This window comes from Spermophilus citellus, assembly GCF_964194105.1.
Source record: "Spermophilus citellus genome assembly, contig: SCAFFOLD_264, whole genome shotgun sequence".
Classification (NCBI taxonomy): Eukaryota; Metazoa; Chordata; class Mammalia; order Rodentia; family Sciuridae; genus Spermophilus; species Spermophilus citellus.
In genome coordinates this window covers 173,622-197,709 of record NW_027673160.1, presented here as the reverse complement: position 1 = coordinate 197,709, position 24,088 = coordinate 173,622, and the positions used below count along the sequence as shown (strand labels likewise).

At 38.3% G+C, this 24,088-nt stretch overlaps 1 protein-coding gene across 1 annotated transcript in view; it reads right to left on the bottom strand.

The window, feature by feature from the left end:
- LOC308640050 (ribosome quality control complex subunit TCF25-like) overlaps positions 1–22,833 on the bottom strand; it is a gene marked incomplete at its 5' end in the record, with an annotated part of 101,929 nt that extends 79,096 nt beyond the window's left edge. The window contains one exon of the mRNA XM_081312111.1: positions 22,657–22,833. Within this exon, the coding sequence (XP_081168237.1) occupies positions 22,657–22,833 (177 nt within the window). The remainder of the gene's footprint in view (positions 1–22,656) is intronic.
- Positions 22,834–24,088: the final 1,255 nt, after the last annotated feature.

Here is a 24,088-nt window from a genome sequence, read left to right as displayed (position 1 = left end):
TTTTTGGGGAGGGCTGGGACTTTAAACACATTACAGTCTTCTTTAACAAATCACCTTACACCACGGGAAAATCAAATAACAATCCTTAGACTTGATTACTATATTCACGGGCTGTAGTGATAGGTCATTCCTAAGGAGCGGGTTATATTTAAACTGATTTGTTCGGGCACTGAATGCTTACGTGCCAAGCTGCACAGGGTCCTAGGCTATTAATCAACTAAATGTCAGTAGGGCATTGTCTTAACTGCCTCAGGAATTTCAGGTTCTGTGTGCAGTTCAGAAACTTTACAATACCTAGTCCCTTACATTTTAACTCAGGCTTTGCAGCTTAGAAGCAGCTTTACACTTTCAATATGTGTACAGAAATTTGGTAATGTGATTTTACTCCTACTCTAGCCAAATGCAGAATGCATTCTACAAACTTTGGGTCAGGGCTCCTCTTCTTTTTTTATGGCTTATATAAAGTTGTGGCTATGAAAGAGTACTAGTCAGGTACCTAGTCAGGAAATATTTTTTAATGTTTTTTTCTTTTGCTTTTAGAAAACTGTCTCCTCCATGAGAACAAGCTCACCTTAATTTATTAGATTCTGAGGTATCATGTGAAGAAGATTCAGGGTCCTTTTTTTTGGCAGCCAGATCAACCTCTGAAGTTCAGTAATCTTAACAGCTAAACATATGCAGCAAAAATATTGCAGATGAGTGCAGTTCAATACAATTGTGAACTAGTAAGTTTTAGAGTGACTTCTTATACAGTTATAGACAACAATATACACACTGGATGGAAAAATGTCAGGTTTTAATTATATGTGGTACAGTGAATATCTGGAAAACAGCAGATATCTTATAAGAAGTATTTTAATTTCTCTTATTTAAGTTCATATCCCCAGCCCTGATCCTAGTCTTTTAACAATGAAAAAGGAACAGTCTGCCTTTTGGACTTGATTCTGGGCCCACTCACCTTAGGTTGGAGTCAGTGCCTGAAGACTTGTCCAATCTGTCTCTTAGGTGCCATTCTTTTAATCATTTTGTAGACTTTCTGTCATGGATCAGGAGCCCAAGTTTCTGTGCTAAAAAGAAGCTGAAAACAAATCACAGGGAGAAATATGAAAACCCTGAAAGCAAGAAAATGATAAGTGTGCCTTGTTATCTTGAGACTGGATAAGTAGGTTGTTTGAAGCTGGCAAGAGTGGAAATGGCGGAGAATGAAAATTGTGGCTAGGGCCTTGTTGTGAGGGGACAACAATTGTGATGTATGCAGTACAGGAGAGAAATAAAGAATTTCCATGCACTTCTGCCCCTTTCAATGCTTTATTCATTCAATTACTCAACATAATTTCACTCTATAGGTTCTTAATCAAGAAAAAAAAATCTTTTTTTTAGAGAGAAAGAGAGGTAGATAGAGGTAGAGAGAATTTTAATATTTATTTTTTTTTAGTTATCAGCGGGCACAACATCTTTGTTTGTATGTAGTGCTGAGGATCGAACCTGTGCGCAGGCATGCCAGGTGAGCGCGCTACTGCTTGAGCCACATCCCAAGCCCAACAACAATTCTTAATGCTAGGTACTGCGATAGACATAATCCATTCACAGCTAACAATTATAAATTAACTCTAAGCAGTGCAAAGCACATGTAATAAAGACAGGCTAATTACAGACACTCCCTCTGCATGCTAATTTCAAAAGTCTCAAGCCTTAGGCTTTATGTCCAGCATATGCACACTTACTCAGACCAGGGTGATCAGGACAAAAACCAAGGGAGGGCTTTCCTGGTGTGGAGCAGATGACTGGTGGAGGAGAGGATGATAGGGAGAAGTTGCAGCTCTCACCAGGGTCCAGACAAGGGCATAGAGTTGGAGAGTGGTGAGTACTATGCAGAGGATCAGGAAATAAAGATAAGTGATGGGATGTCAGGTCCTCATCAGGCTCTCCAACTCAAGTGCATCCTTGTTTTGGCTGGCTGAATCCCTGTTCATTAGCTCTATTATTTACATAAAATTTTGGGCTTTTTGACCCCCCTTGCAATCTTCTTCAGCTACCACCAGGTTTCTGCTCTTCATTTACCCTGTGGTCAGAAACATGTTGTCTGGTGGTCTCCACCCTGATATTTTTGCCTTTCTCTCTTATCAGGCTAGGACAGCCTACCAGGGGCTTCATTCTATTTATCAGGTGGAGGGGAAATAACTTGTTTGAGGCCATACTGGAGTGCTCTGTGTGTGTGCCTCGTGAGACTGCAGGTTTGAAACTAGAATTTTTAAAATAGAATTGTGTAGGCTCAGGCCTAAGCCATCTTCACAGGACTCCTCAAAGTGTCTCTGTGGCAGATCAACCTCGATCCTCCACCTTACTAGTCTAGTGAAGTTTAGATCAGCAGTTAAAAACCTGGGCATTTTGTTCCATAATTGTATGGTGTTTTCAGCTTGTCTCTAAATCCCTTTGTGGGCATCCATGTGCCATGAGTCCAGCATGTTCCCACATTGTGTGGTGAAGACTGGAATAATTATCTGAAGAGAATCCCAACTTCATTTGTTGATTCCATGCACAAGAGAGATTGTACATTTAGAGCTTGTTATGGAGGGTTTTGGGTTTTTGTTTTGTTTTCTTTTTGGTACCAGGAATTCAACCCAGGGGTGTTCAGCCACTGAATCACATCCCCAGCCCCTTTTAAATATTTTTATATGGAGACAGGGTCCCTTTGATTTTCTTAGGGCCTTATTAAGTTGCTGATGCTGGATTTAAACTCAATGCTCCTCATTACTCCTGAGCTTTTTAAATGTAGGGGAAGCAGTATCACAAATTCAGAACAACAATATAAATTCCAGAACTTCAGCTTAGCTCTTCCTTGGTCTGAGAATAATCTTCTAGTTTTCTAGCTCTCTGTTCACTTATTCAAATCTAGGGTTATTTTTTCATAGTGAATAAGTATAAGATAGAAGGGATAGTAAAATGACAGTGTAATCAGGATAATGAACCACATTCTACCACAGCTGGAGGCTAACTGGAAGCTATGTTAATGAGCACCATTAAGGCCTATTTCAAATGTAAAAAACCTTAACGCCCACTTTTGGGAACACCTTCAACAAAGTCCTTTGTCCTGTGGTGAAGTTGCAAGAGAAAAGATGGGTCACGGAAAAGATGAAAATGAACCCATATGGTAGTCAGGATGCCTTTTCTAAAACCTATTTTAAATAAATTTTTTCCATGTCTGCTGAAAAAATATCTGTAAACTTTTAAAATGGCACAAAAAATGAGTTTATCTGGTATCATTCCCCATCCCACATGGTGGGAGTTCTATTTTGACTTGCTTAATTAAATAGATTTTGGGCTGGGGATATGGCTCAAGTGGTAGTGTGCTCGCCTGGCATGCATGCGGCCTGGGTTCGATCCTCAGCACCACATACAGACAAAGATGCTGTGTCCGCCAAATACTGAAAAATAAATATTAAAGTTCTCTTTCTCACTCTCTCTCACTCTTTCTTTAAAAAAATAAATAAATAGATTTTTTCTTCAAAATTTGTGAGACAAGCACCCAGATGCAATTGGCAAAGTGAGAAATTTTGTTTCATCTCAAAACTCCACTTTCAACATTATTAATGACTATTTTCCCATATTTCATTTCATTTTTCTTCAAGAACTAGAGAGCATTTTTAAAAGATTTGATTTATCATCTGTGTAGGAATGGTGGAAAAGCTCCATAAACTGAACAAGCAGGACTGTGGAGGCCTGTCACAGAAGAGAAGGGGGAAGGGGAAAGAGGAGAGAGGGAGGGGGGAAGATAGGGGGAGGGGGGAAGAGAGGGGCAGGGGGATTGGGGAGAGGGAGAGGGATACGGTGTTGATAGTTATGAGCTCAATGGGGGATGAGGAGGAGCAGGGGGGAGTGGGCTCTTACTTCTTTATTGTCTGAGAGTTCACACCACTTTGGGGATTTAGAGGTGTGCCATTGTGCCATTAAAAGTTTGAGCGCCATTCAGTGAGTAATGGACCTGAGCTCCTGGAATAGAAATGCTCCAGGTACCATCTTTTTTTTTTTTTTTTAAAGAGAGAGACAGAGAGAGAGAGAGAGAGAGAGAGAGAATTTTAAAATTTTTTTCTTTTAGTTTTCAGTGGACACAACATCTTTGTTTGTAGGTGGTGCTGAGGATGAAACCTGGGCCGCACGCATGCCAGGTGAGTGCTCTACCACTTGATCCACATACCCAGCCCCTCCAGGCACCATCTTTACCAAAAATCCAAGCTTTTCACATATGAATAAAGCAGAATAAAATTAGGTGACATTAAAAAGAATTAATTTCTTCTAAATGAGGTAGTGTAATTTATGTGTCCCAGTAAAGGTCCTCAATTCATTTTGTTTTCATATGTAAGACCATTTTATTAAAATGGCCCTGATCCATAGAAACATTCCAAACATTTCAGTAAACACCTTTCTCTGGTGGGGCAGGAAAATAAAAGTGGGACTAACTTAAATTTAAACTACATGAAAGATCAATCTCTCTCTTTCTTTCCTTTTTTTGTTTTTTTTTTTTTTGTTTGTTTTTTTTTTTGGTACTGGAAATTAAACCCAGGGCCTCGTGCTTAGAAGGCAAGCACTCTATCACCTGAGCTATATCCCCAGTCCCATATTTTGGGAGGCAAAACCATGGATTGAAGTCATGGACACTCTACCACTGAGCCACATCCCTACCCATATTTTTTTTTAATTTTTACTTAGAGAAAGGTTTTCACTGAGTTGCTTAGCTTCTCACCATTGCTGAGACTGACTTCAAATTCAGGATCCTCCTATCTCAGCCTCTGAAGCAGCTGAGATAACAGGCATGAACCACCATGCATGGCCAACTTCAATCTCAAAAACTAAAGTACACAGCAAATTAGGTGACAGGCTGTCAACAAATAGGTACACTATGTAAAAAAACAAACAAAAAAACCCCTATTTTTTAGTTGTTGATAGACCTTTATTTTATTTACTTATATGTAGTGCTGAGAATTAATCCAAGTGCCATACAAGTCAGCTACCACTGAGCCCCAGCCCCAGCCCTCTGGTACATATTTTTTTATGGTGGATCCTAGAGATTGAATTTAGGAACACTTGACTACTGAGACTCAGTCTCAGGGTTATTTTTTACTTCACTTAGAAATGGGGTTTCACTGAGTCATTTAGCACCTCACTTTTGCTAAGGCTGGCTTTGAACTTTTGTTCCTTCTGCCTCAGCCTCTCCAGCAACTGGGATTACAGGCCTGCACCAACACAGCCAGCCTTTGGTATATTTTCAATACCTATTTTTAATAGATTTTAACCAGTAGCCTTAAGTCTTTTCTAATACATATTTGGATTGAATCCATAACCCAGAAATCAGTGAAACAGAGAATCTAGTTTTATCTCCAACACTGTTTCATCTATTAGAGTGTCTGAGTTAAGATTACCCATTGAAGAATTTACTGTATATTGTGGATTCATCCTGACCTCCCATATGTACCTCATTCTGAGTTTTAGAACAGTCTGAAAAAAGGTGCCCACAGATACCAAATATCTTGGAGTACTTAAAAAACACCAGTATCTGAGTCTTGCCTTCTGGGACCAGTTTTAATTTTAAGTGTGTAGTTTCTAAAGGCACTAGTTGAATAATCTGCAGCTGGAAAGCATTTTCTGATAATACCTTTTATCTAAAAGGCACTTATTTTGTTTCCTTTTATTAGATACTGTGAATAAAGATACAATAAAAATAGAAGTGCAGCAATATCTTCAACAAAAGGATTTCAATTGCTTTACATACATACCCATAATTTTTAAAATTTATTTTGAATTTAAATTATATGCAAGTTCAATCTATCTCTTTCTCTCTTTTATTTTAATTATTTACTTATTTGTGGTACTGAGGATTCAACCCAGGGATTAACCCATGGACATTTTACCAATGTGCTACATACCCAGTCTCCACCACTTTTGTTTATTTATTTATTATTGAGACAGGGCTTACTGATATGCTTAGGACCTTGCCAAGTTTTTGAGTCTGGTCTCTAACTTGAGATCCTCCTGTCTCATCCTTCTAAGCCACAAGAGCACAGGCATGTACAACCTTGTGGTAGTATCCCAAATTATTACTAGTGGATTATGTACCATTTTTTATTTGGGGCTTTTAAAGAACCTGAACACTTTTATCAAAAATATATTTATTAAATTTATGCTGTTGCCAACATTTTTTACATGTTTTTGTACCCTGAATCCTTATGATTATTTTTTTTTTAATTTTGGTTTGGTGCTGAGTATTGAACCCAGGGGTGCTTTCCACTGAGCCACATTCACTGTCCTTTTTATGTTATATTTTGAGACTTGTTAAGTGAATGAGGCTGTGTTCAAACTACCAATTCCCCTGCCTCATTTTCCTGAACTTCTAGAATTTCAGGCATGTGTCACCACACATGACAATTTTAGATTATTATAATACCCATTCCAACAGCACTGTACAGGCTGCAGGAAATTCATTTGATTTATGAATTAAATCCCTGAGGCAATTTTATGTGAAGTAGACTGTGTAAGAGTGTTGTGTAAAGATTCCTTGGGAATAAACAGGGATTTTTTTCTAACCTCTTTTGTGAATTACTGTTGGAAACCATAGTAATAAAAGTCCTAGAAAAAAGAATGCAAATTTATTTGTTTGCAGTTTACAGATATTTGCACATGCCCAGTCACCTTTGCATCTAAAACTTTAAACTTCATAACATAATAACTCAAATAAATTTGTTAAAGTTGAAACAGTGCACAAACAAATTTCTTTTAGTAGCAATTGGTAGTTGTGGAGTTATTACTGTGGTCATCAGAGTTGGGCCAGGGCTCTGGAAGGTCTACAATCTCACTCAGGGTATTGGTGATTTACTTTATTCTACACCATTACACCCACAATACAATACTGCCAGCAATAGTAGTTGAGAAAATATGCTGATAATGTCTTGAGCTAAACTGGCACCTTTGATATTTGCCTACTTTTCTGCACTGATACCAGCTGTGTAATTAACATGGAACCAAAATGTGAACAGGGTATTTTCTGGGCTTATTGTTTTGGGGTCAGCTGCTCCATTAGGGTGGGGGAGGGGGTCTGAAACCAGGCTGGTGCAAGTATTTTTGTATATGTTCGTTTGCTCTGGCTGAGGTCTATCATTTTAAATTACAAAAGATTTAGAGTAATTTGCTTGGACTTATTTTTCATACACTTCACAGTTTACATCAAGAAGAAATTCTGCAGTCTGGATGGGCACAAATAACCGAGCCACCACAAAGCCTTGTAGGTTAAAACAGCAATTACTTTATTTCAACTTTCACTGGCACTGCACCGCGCACTTTTTCAGCCAACGCCACCCACGCGGCCCTTCCAGCAACCCGCCACACCAGAAATCCCTTCTCTGGCACTTCCCCAACCAATGGGAACTTTCTGGGAATCCCCACAAGAACTCCAAAGTAGCGGGCAGCAAGAGCCGCCCCATTGCCGGACAGTAAAGGTCAAATATACAATACAATTAATCCAGCATCACAGCAATTATATATAGCTTAACTCAAATCATCATCTCAATGGTTCGCTGGTGTCACATTTCAAGCATTCCCTCTTGCAAATGCCAGGTGTCATTCTGACTGGCCATGGCTTTCAACAAAGAAACAACAGCTAGAATTTATCTCAACACACCTTTACATACAAAATATAGGTTGACATTGAATATGTTGGAAGTTTAATCAAGATTTATTAAATAGAGAACAGGCTGATCTAGAGAGAATGTAAAGTACCACCAAGTCCTGTTTTCAAAACAAGAAGAAATGTGAGATATATAGGCATGCAGAAGAATTTTTTTCTTTTTTCTTTGTTTATTTTATTTCATTTTTAAATAGAAAGCAAATAGAGGAAAAAGGAAACCAAGGTGGAAAATATAATTACTGGCAGGACTATGAAACATCAAAAAATAGAATCTAGATTTCAGAAAAGAAAGATTTGACATATTGTATTTGGAGTTGTGGATGGCATGAGTGTCCATAATAAGAACATTGTAAGCTTCTGAAAGAACATTGATATAGTGAAAGAAGCTTATGTAACCCAGATCCTTACTTAAGCCATTTTATGCCCCCCCCCCCAAATAAACCATGCTAGGTAAACCACTGCTTGACTATACTGTTGAATACTGAATAAAGAAATGATTGCCAATGAGAGGTTTTCTTCATACCTTCCACCTTTCTCATGTTTGTGTCATTTATGCTATTGTTAATCAATCCAAAATTATACAAACAATAATGACATTTCAGCCCCTTTGAAATTTGTCAGTGAATTCCTGACCATTTTGATGGAGGCTCACAGCAGGCCTAGCAGGTGCCCTGGAGAAGACTTGGACCTGGATGGCAGCATTAGAACCTTATTTTCCTCCTTCTGAAATTAATCAATATTTTGAGATGACTTTCTGGCTGGAGGCAGAAAACAGCAAGCATTTCAGAAGAGTTGATTCACCCCAGTAATGTGTAAAACCCAGCTGGGCACTGGGGCTCAATAGTTGACTGGTCAGAAATATTTGCTGTAGCCTCATGATGGCAGCCTTTCACAAAGAAAGATCAACCTTGGTGCTTGCCCGGTTTCCAGGTAAGTCACATGGATCCCAGGCATTGGGCACTCACCTGCCTTCCTAAAAAACCTGCAAAGCCACTACCCAGGTGTTCATTCTTAATAGTTGCTGAACACTCTGTGCTTTTCAAGGCGAATAAATAAATAAACAACAGCATCATGACTGCTCACCCCAGCCTACTTGTTTTTATGCAAACAGAGTTGATCTGTTTTAAAACGGAGCTAAGTGGGGCTGGGATTGAGGCTCAGTGGTAGAGCACTTTCCTAGCATGTGTGAGGTTCTGGTTTCGATCCTCAGCATCACATTAGATAAATAAGTAAATGTATTGTGTTCATCCACAACTAAAAATTATTTTTTTAAAAAAGGCTAAGTGTTCTGTTTTGCTCCCCAAGTGGTGCAAAAAGTCACATAATCATTAAGAGAGACTCAAGAAAGGTGCGGGCAGGGGGCACTGGCAGGAAGAAGTCCACAGCTGAGGAGGGTCTGAGTCCTGGCGCTCAGGTCTTTCTAGAGGGAAGAAAAGGAACCCAGCGCCTCCCTGGGAACCGCGCCCCAGCGGCGGCGTCTGGGTTCCCTGTCAGCCAAACTGGACGGGTTTCCAGAGGGTTTCTTGAGGTCCCCAGTCTTGGGAAGGCAGTGTCCCTCTCTTGGTCTTTCTTCTTCTTTTAGTTCGTTCGGGTCTAGGGTGGGCACCAGGTGAGAAAGTTGCCTCAGGAGTCAGAGTTCGCCCATGCCAGGGCGGGAAGACAGGCCCGAGGGCAGCAGAGCCTGGCAGCAGGGGAGGCTGGAGCTCCCAGTCCCCTCTGTGGAGAGGGCAGGAGGCCTGTATTGAGTGCGGGCTGTGCTCCAGGCTCCATGCACCGGGACTCGTCCCCAGATCGCTGGGCTCCGCAGGTTCCCGGGCTTGATGGTGTCTCTGGAACTCTGTTCTAGGGCTCTTACTTGTCGCTCTCCATCACTGTGAAGGGACCAGCGTTGGAGCCCGCTTTCCTGAGGCTGTGGGTGCTGCCTGCTGTGTGCCCTGGAGCCCAGGCTGCCTGGCTTCTGGAAAGGACCAGAGTGCAGCATCTGCTCCACGACCCTGAAAGTGCCTCATTGGGGAAACTGACTCCAGTATGGAGCTCCTGGTCCTGAAGGGATCTCAGGGGACATGTGAGTTGGGGCGTGGCCTGCAGAATGTGGGTCTTGGGAGGAGTTGGCAGACCTTAGGTCAGGCGACAGCAAAGAAGCCCCACAGTTTACTCTCTGGGCTGGCTGGCCAGGCACTGTCAGGTAGGGCCACCTGGGGCCACCCGTGGGAGATCAAAAGGATGAAAACAACACCTCTATTCCCGGGATGGCAGAGCCTAACAGAAGGGCATTTTCTAAAAGATGAAGAGATGAAAAATGGTCAAAACTAGTATATTTTAAAGTTGAAATGAAAGCTTGCAAAATTTTGGGACCATATTTTTATTAATTTTTGTTTTCCATTTGTTCTAAGTTTAATGAGTTCTAGTGATACAACTTACATATGGAAAGTCATCTAGAGATTTTAAAAATTACTTATTTGTATACATATTATAAAAGAAGACATGAGTTTTAACTTGATATTTTATAAACTTTTATTTTATTTTATTTTCATGTGGTGCTGAGGATCAAACCCAGGACCTCACACATGCTAGGCAAGTGCTCCACCACTGAGCCATATCTCCATCTGTAATTTAGCAATTTTATTTATAAACTTGCTTCTGTACTATTAAAAAATAAAATAGAACTACTATTGATGTGAATTCTATAATTTGAGTAATTATAAGTTTTTAAATTTTTAGAATGAAATGATATTCTATGTTCAAAACTTCATTTCATAGAGGGCAATATCACAATGCCATAAACTACTTATATTTCTCATAAAGTCTTTGGATCCAATTTAACTCAAAAGATTAAAAATTTCCTGATCCTGTACTCTTTCAGTTAGGAAATGACAAATGAGAGGATCATGAAAAAAGGGTTTGGAAGAACACTGAATATTTTTGAAAATCAAATGAACGTACTAGTAATTTCCCATTCCTGGATTAAAAATACACAGGAATATAATTTCCAAGTTTAGAGGAGGAATATTTGTGTTCACTCATTCTTTATGTATTAGTATCATATATGTGTGTGTGTGTATATATATATATATATATATATATATATATATATATATACATACATACATATATGCCCTTTCCCATTTCTGACACAATGGAAATGTCTGAATCTAATTTTTTTAAAGGAACATTTAGGTCAGTGGAATCTCATCCTAACCTGATCACTGTACTTAAATTTCTGATGTTTTCACAAACTCAGTTGTTGTTTAGTTCTTTTTTTTCTTGTTTGTTTGTTTTTTGTCTTTAGCATGAACAAATAATTGTGAACTTATCTCATTCTCTGGTCACTGAAACACAAAGAACAAGATGACACAGGAAAGCCAAAGTTGTGGGGAAGAAAATCAGGACTTGAATTTTACATAACTACCTCAATCAGAGGAACAGACTGCCCTCCAGTACTCCTTGGGATTCCCAGTAATGACAGCTTGATATCTGTGAAGAAGCACCTCTCTGGCTTCCTATTTCTTTACTTTAAGATTAAACAGATCTTAACTTTATGAACCATATAAATTTATTGATCATCAACAATGTGAAAACTCTAAGGCTAGACTCTGGAATGAGGAGTTATTTAAGCCACTGTGCATTTTCTAGCTTGCATGATAATTGCTCTCTAATTTAGAAACTGTATGATTACCAAGAGTTTCTAAAAATATATTCTATAATCAGAAAGAGGCATATAACTCATATAAGCATATATTACATTAATACATCTGAATAAATGAAGCACATGAGATCACAAAACAAAAACATAGAACTAAAACTCCTCACACAGCTATAAAAAGTGCTACAATTACAAAGCAAAATAACGGTCTTTTAGGTCCAAAGCATGTGTTTTCAAAGTCCTGTAGCTAATAAATATCTATACCTTCTTTATTCCAAATTTATTGCTGTGCATGCATTATCATAATTTGTTTGAAGGATCATGTGTTGATATAGTGTATCATTTCAAAAAATTCTCTTAAAAGAACTAAAAAAATTTCTTGTAACATCCATCACTAACTGTATTTGTACCATAGTTATATGGTGAATTTTGAGCCTATAGGAGAAGTTTACTTAAAATTTAAAAATTCTGTGTCACTGAAAAGGTAGGAGATATATTATATTACAGCTGACCTTATTGTCTAGGAAATAGAAATCTGTCAAAGGAAATATATGCAGGTATTTGGTCATTTTTGAGGTACTCATCTGTGTATAATAAGTAAAATTTAATTGCAGATTTATGGAACTGTGCTTCAAAATAAATGTGCCTTGAGAAATAATATTAGTGTATTTAACTTCTATATCTATGTCTAGAAAATTTACATAATATCATAAAAATTTTATGATTTGTGTAGTAATGCTATTCACTGTATAGTATTTTGAGGAGATTCATGGATTTGGTATTTTTGCTTCAAATATGTTTGTCAAAAATAAACAGAACTTGGTTATAAAGATTTTGTTTTATATTATATCATCAATTTATGGCGACATAATTATTCTATTTCAAGCACAACTATATATAAAAAATAGTGATTCTTTTTCTTGGTGTCATGTTATCTTCCAAAATTCTTATCATTTGTGAAAAACAATGAAATTTTGTAGTACAGAATTACACCCTAATGAAGCCTATTTTATTTCCTCCAATTTTAATCATGGATCTAAATTCATATTAAAATATATTGAACATTTTTGATTGTGTATTATAAGCCCATGAAGTAAGCTAACTATTTGACTTAGAGATCTGGATCTTCAAATATACAAGTCTATTTTACCCACAATGAATTAAAGTAACAGTAAAAGAGAAGCATAAAATGAGATAAACATCCACAATGAAAAGAGGAGGTAATCTCCAGTGACAAAAGACTTCAAAGAACTTCTGGAAAACAGAAAGTCTGGAAGTAGATGAAGGATGCATTTGAGTTCTAATTAGGGCTTCCCAGGAGGTGGATTAAGACCATGGCCAGGCATCTTGGAAGTCCATAAGTTAGTGTGCTTCAGATCAGCACAATGGAAATAAAGGGAAGGAAGCACATTTGGGCACACAGAATCTGGGGTTGCAGTCTAATCTCAGAGGAGGTTTCTGCTTACTCAAAGTGAAATTATGGATCTGTCTTGCACTCTTATATATTTCCTACTTGAGACATGGAGTGTGATTTACATGAGTCTCAAACAGACTTGAGTTCAGAAAGTCTTAAATGGTAATAGCCAGAAAAAAAAATGATCTTCTACTAATGAAAATATTTTGAAAAGACCACTTTCAGCAATTGTCTGGGAAATGAATCCTTTAGTCCTAATGGTACTATAAAGCATAGTTCCCTATAGTGACACCACGAAATCTCACTTTTCAGTCTAAGTTCTGTACTTAGTTAATGATACTGGTGAGACTCTATTCCTGAAGAAAACTTATAAGAATGGAAAACAGTGAAATTAATTACAGTTTTGACAGCTGTGTAGACTGAATGTCAAATTAATAGTCATCTTGTGTCTCTTCTGCTGTTCATTTTAGATCCACTAAACATACTTCTTTTGGTCTCTATACTCATCCCCAAATCATTTGAGGCTTCTCACTATAATTTTCTCAAGACACAACTACTGCACTGATCCTTTTACAATTCCTGTATGGAAAGTGAATACTAAAAAGTAGAGAATTGGATCATCTGTTTTCAAATTGAATCATCTGATTTTTTCTTCAAATAGACAATAGATTTTTATATTTGGATACAGTGGATACCATGGTCATAGACAAGTAGTAATATTTTTATTTTTGTTAAGTGTGGTCTGATTCAATTTTAGGCATGAAGTATTGGGCACTTTATTAGTGGCACTTGCTTGGCATTGCAACATGGAATCAATGTCCTTCTGGTGAAGAGAGTGAATTGTCCTAGCTAGGACTGTAATTTCTCCTCTTGCTTTCTGTTTTCTTAGTACATAGAATTTAGATTCCTCAGGTGCAGTTTAATTTTTAGTTGGAATTTTGTTAGACATCCTGTTGGAAAAGTGTCCTCTTAAATAATTAGGATTTCTAAAAGTAGAGGATTCAGAGGCATGGAGTAAGAAAATAGAGTTGCCAAGTGCATTAATAGGAGTGATGGTGAGTTAAGACTCTTAAACTTTTACACTCTGCTTCCTGGATCTATATAGTGTGTCTCTTGGTAGCAAAACATGATATAATGATGTGAAATTTAAGAAGTGTTAGCAACACCATCACCTGTTCCAGAATTTTACCAGGCCAGCAGATTTTTGTTTCTTTTTTAGATGAGAATACAGTGGATACCGTGATCATAGACCAATAGTAATATCTTTATTTTTGTTAAGGGTGGTCTGATTCAATTTTAGACATGATGTATTGACACTTTATTAGTGGTACTCGCTTAGAATTTATTATCTGTAAAAGCAAAATTAAAAAAAAAATGTTTGGTTTTTTCTGGTTAAAATTATTTCTGGGTTAAAAGATGTCCACTTGTTAATTTATTATGAGAAAATGATGAAAAGAATGATGCTGTAACAAGAACCTAGAGATAGACCTCTCCTCCTAGATAGCTAGATATTTGGAAGAAGCATTTGATAGATAAAATACGGTGACTGGAAACCCCTATGGTACTCAGTCCTCACTCATCCTGTGCAGCGTCGAGGCTGGATAAAAACAACTAGCCAAGTCCAGTTGTCAACTTGGTTTTTCTTGTACGATGTCCATGATGTATGTGCTTTGGTATGTGATAGCATGAAATCCCATGATATTTACACTGCATTGTCTCTCTCAGAGATCCATCCTTATTACTGTGCCCCCCAAATTTTATAGTCTTCAAAAGTTCCTTCTAAACCCTTTAACAAGTCTTGATTTCTTCCTATTATTTTATGTACCTTCCTACCTGAGGTAATTTCTTTTTCCACGTGAAATTAAGGATGAAGTGTGCTGCCAAGTATTCCGCTCTTTAGAAAGAGTTTTTTTTTTCATTTTTTATTTTTAAAGGGTAATCCTGAAAGATACTTTACAATGGTGTTATTGTATTTCACTTTACTTCTAAATGAAGATAACTCATATTTATTTATAGTAATATTTTGATAGAGATTGGCCAATTTCCTGTTCTATCTGATTCACAAAAGGGACCTTTTCCCAAAAAAGAAATGAATAGGTGTTGTATCACACCTTTGATCTGAAATTGATTGGGGTTTTCTGAAAAAGAGTGTAACATTTGACTATCTTCTTGGTTAGTTATTTGCTTAGTTATTGGTCACTCTGTGGCCTCAGGTGAAATGCCAAGGAAGATAGAGAGAAAAATAAGTAGAAGTTATCAATTGATTATACTTTTGTAACTGAAGTAAGGCTTGTGAAATACGATATGACTTGCATATCTCTCTGCCTTCCATTTAAAATCAAAACATAAAATTCATCTTTATTTTTTATGTATCACCAATAAGCTTCTAAAAATAAAATATAAACCTATTATTTTTCTAATCCTGTTCATGATTTCTCTATTTTCTTGATTATATAAATTTTTTATAACTGATACTAACTTGATAATCTGTGTCATTTCCTGGTTTACAAACACTTATTGATTTTTGTCTCTTTTTAGTTATGTTTGGCTTCCAGTGACTAAGGGAAGTCTGCTCCTTAGACTTCTGGTCTGCTCCTCCCAGCCCTGCTAAAACCTCTCACCTTCCCAGACCCTCATGCAGTTGGCTGTAAATTCTTCGATAAGCTGTTTTACTGTCTACTTTTCAGGACTAAAAATAAAAATCAAAACTTATAAAAATGATACTTTAGGGCTGGGGATATGGCTCAAGTAGTAGCGTGCTTGCCTAGCATGCATGAAGCACTGAGTTCGATTCTCAGCACCATATAAAAATAAAAAAAATAAAGATATTGTGTCCACTTAAAATGAAAAAAGGAATTTTTTTTAAAAAAAGATACTTTAAAAAGTAAAATGTAGAGGGAAAAAGTAGCAACATATTTTTTTTTGGTAATTAGGCTTTTAAATTTTTTTAAACATTTGTTTGTTTTTAATGTGGGTCATCCACTAACACTTCACCAAAATAACAGTTTCTTTGCTGACTTCAGGTGACCAAGGAATAGCCACACCCTTGGAAAAAAACAAAACACACACACACAAAAATAATAATAATAATAAAAAACAGAATTATCTTTAACCTAACTTTTTATATGATGTCTCAGATCCCCTTAACTTTGCACATTAGCTTCTTTGTTCAGTTGAATTGTAACTGCTTTTTGTTGTTGGAAAGAGTGTGACTATTGAACTTGAAAACTTTTATTCTGGGCATCTTGGTGGTTTCTGGTGAGGTTAAGTGGGTGAGAAGGTGAAGGGAAAGTGGGGGATTCTTTCCTATCGTAACATGAAGTTTCCTCCACAGTCTGCTCTCAGGTGCCAGACCTCAAATATTTCTTACAGTGGTATACTTTGATTATTTTTACTTCTCCTTTACCCATAAGTTTTAGCAGCATTTTATCAAAATGCACTTTTTTAAATTCTTTTTTTATTGGTTATTCAAAACATTACAAAGCTCTTGACATATCATATTCCATACATTAGATTCAAGTGGGTTATGAACTCCCATTTTTACCCCAAATACAGATTGCAGAATCACATCGGTTACACATCCACATTTTTACATAATGCCATATTAGTAACTGTTGTATTCTACTACCTTTCCTATCAAAATGCACTTATTAAGAAATGTTTTTAAAAGAAAGTTATAGTTTGCCTAACCAGTCTGCATTTATTGCTTATGGTTTCACTCACCTGCTATGCCAGTTTTTGGTGTCTGAAAAACAGATATATTGTTTTCCATATTTTATCCATTTTCCTACATGTATATACTGAAAAGAAAATTATGTCTGGAAATATTTGATTTTGATTGAATGCTATAATCAGGAAAATAAAATTTAAATATGCTAAATATATTTCCATATTTTCTCAAGTAGCTATGCTTAAAAAAAGAAAATATCCTGAAATGAAAAACCATCGTCAGCTTCAAGAAAACAAGAATAAAACCCAAGTATTTATCCTTAATGATGGATTATAGATGATAAATACAGAATAACCTCAAGATTTAAAGGAAAAATAGTATTCAACCTGGTATTCTAAAATGAAGCAGATTGTCCATCAATTATAAATAAAAATAGATTTTCATAAATAATAAAAATAAATAATAAAAAGCAATTTTCCATGCCTTATTTCAAAGAGAGTTACTCAATATAGAAGAAAAATTTAACAAAAAAAAGGGAGCAGAGTTTGTGGACAGAAACAGTGGCTCTAACTGCGGAGCTCAAGAAAGTTATGCTGATTCTGCAGTAGACCTTGAAAATAGTTTAGTTAGTATACCTCAGTCCTACCTTTAAAATGATGGTTTAATAGAAATATTAGCTAGTGAATAGTCAAGTGATTGAATGTAGCAAAAGTTAGAAGATTCTAGTGATCTATTTTCTCACCACACAAAAATTGAATATTAGAAAATACAGGAAAAACAAAGTGATGAAAAAAGAAAGTAAAAACACACTAAACACAATGGAAAGCCAACGTCTGTATATGAAATACAGTAAAATGTGCACTTTTTGTAAAATTTAATGGGATAGAAGAAAGTAGTATTGATTGTTCTTGATGGTAGGAACATCCCCCCATGAGCAGCATTTATGTCCTGATGTTGGATGTCAGAAAGGCTAATAAATTAGAGAAAGAAATCATTCTTACTTCTGGTGTGTGTTTTGTGATGAAAAATATCTTAAAGTCAAACTTGTGAAAATGCTTACAGGTTTATAACCTTCATAAATTTTCTGTAGACAAAGAATGCAACACATAATTTTTTTAAAGAGAATAACTAACTGAGGAAGCATGAACACAGGGACTTGTAACTATGAAAAATAGAGTGGGGTGTGGTGGCCTGTACAGATGCTGATACTCAGAAATAATAAAGTGTCCAATGTAGATTAAGCAAGAAATCACAGAACACATACCATAAATGATAATCAATTAAACGCTAAGTCCTTTTAATATTTGACTGATTAGGCCTGAAGAAAAAGAAGTGGCCCCATAAGTTAAATTGGTTTTCCTCCCTCTCTCATTGCAATTAGAAAAAATAATGGGAACACCTAAAACATTGTGTAGGGTCTTTTATTTATATTTCAAGATTATGTTCAATATAATCGGACAGCTAGTAGTAGGTATGGCTAAATTTAGTTACCTTTTAAAACTTTACATACTGGAAGATAGAGTGTAGGCTGCTGATTTGGGTGTAATTTTTGGAAACTACTGTTTTATATGGCACCGGGGATTGAACTTGGGGTGATTTATCACTCATATATATACAAAATTCTTTGATATTTCGTTTTGAGACCTGGTCTCACTTAGTTACCAAGGCTGGCCTTGAAGTTGTGATCCTTCTGCCTCAGCCTCTATGATATTTGAGATTACAGGTATGTACCACCACATCAGGCCTGGAAACTACTTTTTTTACATGCATCTAATAATCAAAACTATTTTAAATATTTTTGCCTTTTCTTTGATATAAAATATTCAATACTATCTTACCAAATTGGTTTTGACCCTAATATTCTTTTCTTGAAAAGGGCAATATTCATATTAAGTAGTTATACTTTTTTTTCTTACCATAACACGATTTACTCATTAGATTATATCCTGAGTTAGCAAGTCAATTTTATCCATGTTTTAGAAAAACAAATTGTTATAAATTGTTCTGGTCATGGTTTTAAGAGAAGTACCTTCCTCTTAGTCATAATAAAAAAAAAAAAAGATAGGAGAATATTTAGTAAAGTCAACAGTTAAGATCCAACAGTTGGCCAGTTCTTGTTTCAACCAGATGTTTACGATTTGATTGTTTCTCTTTTAAATTTCTTCTTCTGATTACTCTGATGAACTTTTCTATGATATTTAATACTCAGCTTCATTTAAAAGCACTAGTTTATGTGAAAAGTGGATACTAAGGGAAATAAATATCTGGAACAAATTCATAGTACTCAATATGTTTCTCATGATTATATACAGTTTCCTCCCACCATTCTGGAATTGCAATTCATAGAGCTTTAAATGACTTCCATTCCTCACTATATTTCACTATCAGCACATGCAGAAATAATTTCTGAACAAATTTATATTAAATAAGTAGCAATTTAGAGAAAACCAGATATAATTTACACCTGTGAAATTAAAACAATATATGTGGAATTTTGCAAATAATACTTGGCATATTCAAAGAATAAAATGAAGAAATTTACCAGAATTATTGCTTTCCTTTATGTGATAGGGCACAGTTTACTGACATGTTGTTTCAAAAAGACATTAACATTTTCCTTATGAAAAAATAGTTGTTATTTTTTAACATAAATTTTACTTGACTTTTTAAAATTTTTACCCATTTATCTTGCACACTGAGAAGGTATTTGCTGGGGTAAAACACAGTGAGATATTGATCAATCAATTGTATTTTCAACTAGTGTTGTAAAATGCATCTCTGACACATTTGCTTGTTCTCATTTTATATAATAGCATCATGCACTATCAGCATGAGAAGAATTTGGTCATTAATTTTGGTATCAATAGTGGGTTAGGTACATTGAAAAGATGTTGAGAAAATTACATCTATAATGGAGGAATCTTCCAATTCTTTGTTTTCATATTTCCTGTGGTGCTTCTGCTCTTCATATTAGTATGTTAACTTTAATTTGCATTGTCTGTACAGTTTCTAAAAATATAAGATACTTAGAATTGAGGAAATCATATATAGTAAGTTTATTTCATAAACTGATATAAGACTCAATGAAAGACTTCAGCATTATTAATGTACATTTTATCAAAATTCCATTATATCACAATGGTACATACAGTATTAAAATTTTATACAGCTAAAGGTTTTTTAACAATGAATGATAGGTACCCTAAGCAAGTATGTAGTTCCAATTATTTATTTGCTGAGCTTCATTCATTCATAATATAATCGTTGTCAAAAACCACACATCAGAGTGTGTGTTTTGAAAAAATTGTTTGGTGAATTACTAACAATGCAGCATGTAATTTTTATTTATTATTGGTTCATCATACCCACATCTTACTCACATAGTAAGATTGTTATAATATTCAATAAGTTGTAGCTAAAATCATGAAATACCACATACCATATTGTACAGATTATATAAATGCTCTTATTATTTCTTCATCCTTTTCACAAATATTTATCAGCTACATACTATATGCTAATTAAAAATAATTTCATTATAATTATCTCAGATATTTTTTTAAAAAAACTGAAAGACCTCATTTGAGAAAAAACAATATAGATTTCAGAATTAACTACGGTTTCTCTAGTGAATAATGTGTATAGAAATCTGCTAAGGTCTTGGTGTATGCAAATATATTTGAGATGCATCAGAGAGTACATATGAAAAAAATACTACTTATTATGTTATTTAAATAAAGTGAAATATCATACCAAAGGTTAAAAAAATCAACTTTTGGGGAAAAAAAGCAAAAGGGTGCACTAGTATGTGAAATAAGGTAATAATAATTTTTACTATAATTAGTTGTTTCTGAGTCTCATTTCACTCTTTATTTTAATTATCTGTCCATTGTGTTAAGGACCCCTATAGGTATTAAACTATATAAGGTATATATATATATATATATATATATATATATATATATATATATATATATATTGTGGTGTGAGGTGTTATTGGAAAATATTAGCATTCGGTGAATAATGCCATCAATTTTCTGTTTTCGCTGAGCTGCTTATTTAGCACCTTGATTTTGCTGAGGCTGGCCTCCAGCTACGATCCTCCTGCCTCAGCCTCCCAAACTGCTGAGATGACAGGCGTGGGCCTCTGCAGCATCCAGTCTTTTTAAAAAGTCTTAGGTGGTGAGTCTGGACTGCAACCTTGTCCTTCTCATTTCCTTCTGTGTGGGGCTAAGGAAGGAGCCCAGCACCTCCTGTGCCAGGCCAGCTCCAGGACATAGGCATCAGGCCCTAGACAGTGGTGTGGCCTGGTCCCAGTGAGAGCCTGTGGCCCAGTCCCAGGTGGGCTTTGAACAGCCCTCTGGAAATGAAGCTCCTACACCCTGGAAAACTCCAGTAGTGCACAGTGTGTTCACAAAATCGCAAAACTGCCACCACAGTTGATTTTAGAAAGCTGCCATCCCTGTCCCTGTCAGCTGTCCACAGCCTTTCTGCTGCTGCATCCCATCCATCACCCCGACCTCAGGCAGCGGAAGGCTGCTTTCTGTCCCTTAGCCTTCTGTGGCTATGTGTGGGGTGTGACTGACAGGCTTCAGCCCTGTCCTCCAGGCCCTTGAATCCCCCGTGGCTGAGGAACATCCACTGCATGGGGCCTTCACCAGCTCATGGATCTGTGCACTCATCAGCCCAAGCCCGTCGGGGTGTTTGGCTGTGGGAGTGACGTTGCCGCAGACATTTGGGAACTGCAGTTTCTTTCTTTTGGATCTGTGTGGAGGGGTGGAGCTGCTGTGTCACATGGCACCTCTGACCTTCCAAGGTACTGCCAGTAAGATGGCTTTATCGCCACATTCCTACCAGGAATATCTGAGGGTCTTGGTTTTTTCACATACCACTTGACATCTGTTACTGTCCACCGTATATGTTCTGGTGGGTGTGCGGTGGCCTCTCACTTGATTTGCATTTGCCAAGGGCCAGGGAGACTGCATTTTTTTGTTTTTACTGGCTATTTGTATATCTTTGTAGAAATATCTGTTTGTATCCTTGGCCCTTTTTTATGATGTTATCTTTTTACTATTGAATTGTAAGAGGTCTTTATATATTGTGGATACTAGACCATTTTCACATGTGTGATTTGTGAGTATTTTTTTATTCTTTGAGTAGGCTTTTCAGTGTTTGAACAGGGTCTTTGACATAAATGAGTTTTGAATTTTGATTTAAAGCTCCAGTTGATTGTGCTGGAGGTGTATGTGACTCAGTGGTAGAGTGCTTGCCCAGTGTGCCCAAGGCCCTGGGTTCCACATTCAGCATCACATACACATACAAAAAACAAAGAATTGCAGTTTAACTGCTTTTTCTTTTGTGTTTTTGGCCTCATATTCTAGATATCATTGTCCAGCCAGGAGCAGTGGCGCACACCTGTAATTCCAGAGGCTGAGAAGGCTGAGGAGGCTGAGGCAGGAGGATCACGAGTTGGAGGCCAGCCTCAGCAAGGCCCTAAGCAACCCAGCGAGATCCTGTCTCTAAACAAAAATTAAAAAGGTCCATGGTGGAGACTCCCAGCACCAAACAAAATCAACAAAATAGGGGTTCTCTGGGGCCACCTGAGGGTCAGTTTATTACCTGTCCCTGGCTCTGCTTTCCTTGGGTCACCCCCTAGCTCTCTGTGGCTGTCAGTGCCCCCTTACCAGTTCTCAGTGTCCAGTGTCTTGTCTCAGACAAGTGTAGGTAACAGGACTCCTCTTGGCCTTCACAGGGTCACCGAGGACATCCCCTCTCCCCATTAGATCCCCTCAGACCTGCTGGACCGTGGGATGATCCTCTGCACCATGCTCTACTACCCCGCAGGAGATGAAGAAGGTGCACCCTCACCACCCTGGGCAGTCCCTGTTACCCAGAGGCTCTGTCCCCTCATCTGCAGGGTGGGTTGGTTACAGGGACATTGTTCAGTGTCCTAGAGCCTCCATTCCCCTGGGTCTTGCCTGTTCTCACCTTCAACCCCCTTTGGTTAAGTTTGAGGGATAGAATAAAAAAACAGGGACCTGACAACAATCAGGGACTGAACCAGGGCCTTCGACTCGGAGCCAGTCCCCAGCCCTGTTCTGCCTTTGATTAAGAAACAGGGTCTCACTGAGCTACTCAGGGCCTCACTTTTGCTGAGGCTGGCTTTGAACTCATGATCTTCCTGCCCCGGCCTCCCAAGTGCTGGGATGGAAGGCCTGTTCTCTCAGCCCAGCTGAAGGGCTTTGCTGGGGCACCTTGCAGCAGTGGTGGCCTGCATAAGGGGTTGCTTCCTGGAGTGCATGCTGGCCTGTCGCCTTGACCCCACCCTGCTGGTCACACAGGGCCTCTTCTGTGTGCAGGCCCCAGCATGCCCGGCCTCCCTGGATCCCTGGCTCTGTCCCTATGGACAGCCGGTGGGTGGGCTTGGACATGGCTGTTCCAGCACCTCTCGCAAAGGCTGCAGGGAGGACTGGGTGTCCCTGGTCCCTGCGCCTCCACCCCTGGAGTGTTTTGATGGCTTTAACTGAAGCCAGGAATCCTTGAGACTTTGTTCACAAAGCTGCCAGAGTGAAAAAACCCCATGGTGGATGAGGCGCCAGGCCCAGGTGATCTCGATTGTGGCACATGCCACTACATCCCCTGGCCGTTATCACCCAGTGCCCATGGGACCAGCGACAGGTGTCACCATAACAGATGACACGGCCCTGCTGATGCTGTGCACGCTGCCAGATTCTGGGGACACCTTCTGATTTATTGTACTGTCACGTTCGCCTCACAAATAAAAATGGTTCCTCTCAGTCCCAGGCTGCAGAGGGAGGCTGGAGCCTCCGGGGCCAGGGTGCAGGGACAGAGGAGGACAATAGGTACTCTTTAGTCAGTGAGCAAGACACTGGCCATGCAGGTGGCCCAGGTCCCCTGGAGGGTGCAGCCAGCCTCCTGCTCCCCAGTCCAGCAACACGAGATGCTGTACAGTGTCATTTTAAAGCACTGTATGAAGGGGACATTTGGGCTCTGTCCCCCTTTTTTTGGTACCAAGGATAGAACCCAGGGTCACTTAAATCCTGAGTCCCCCCCCAGCAGTTTTTCTATGTTATGTAGAGACAGCTTCTCACTGAGTTGCTCAGGGATTTGCTAAGTTGCAGAGGCTGGCCTCCACCTTGCGATCCTCCTGCCTCAGCCTCCTGAGCTGAGATCACAAGTGTGCACCACTGTGCCTGGGGCCCTGTCACTGTGGATCATGTTTTTTCTCCTCTGAAGGATCATTAATATCCGAGGCCAGATGGAGGGTATCCACATCAGTGAGGAGGCACTCAACCACCTGGGGGAGATCAGCACCAAGACCACTCTGAAGTGAGGTGGTGGCCTCGTGGGCCCAGGTGGAGGCTGACCAGGGCTCAGGCTGTCTCTGATCTTCCAGGTGTGACAAGTCCCGGGACACCGTGGCTTAGACTGCTGAGCATCTGAGGTGTCTTGTGAAAGTTAGATTGACGAGAGAAGTCCCCCTTGTCCTGCAGCTGACACTCGCTCTGCAGGAGGTCACTAACTCTGCCATCATCTTCTGGGACAGGAGATGGAGAGAACCAGAGCCTAGGCTCTGTGGGGGCCTCACTAGCCCGCCCCCTCCCCTGGCCCCTGGCTCCTGTTCAGATTCATGAGAACAGTGGGCTCTCCAGACAAGGAGGGGTG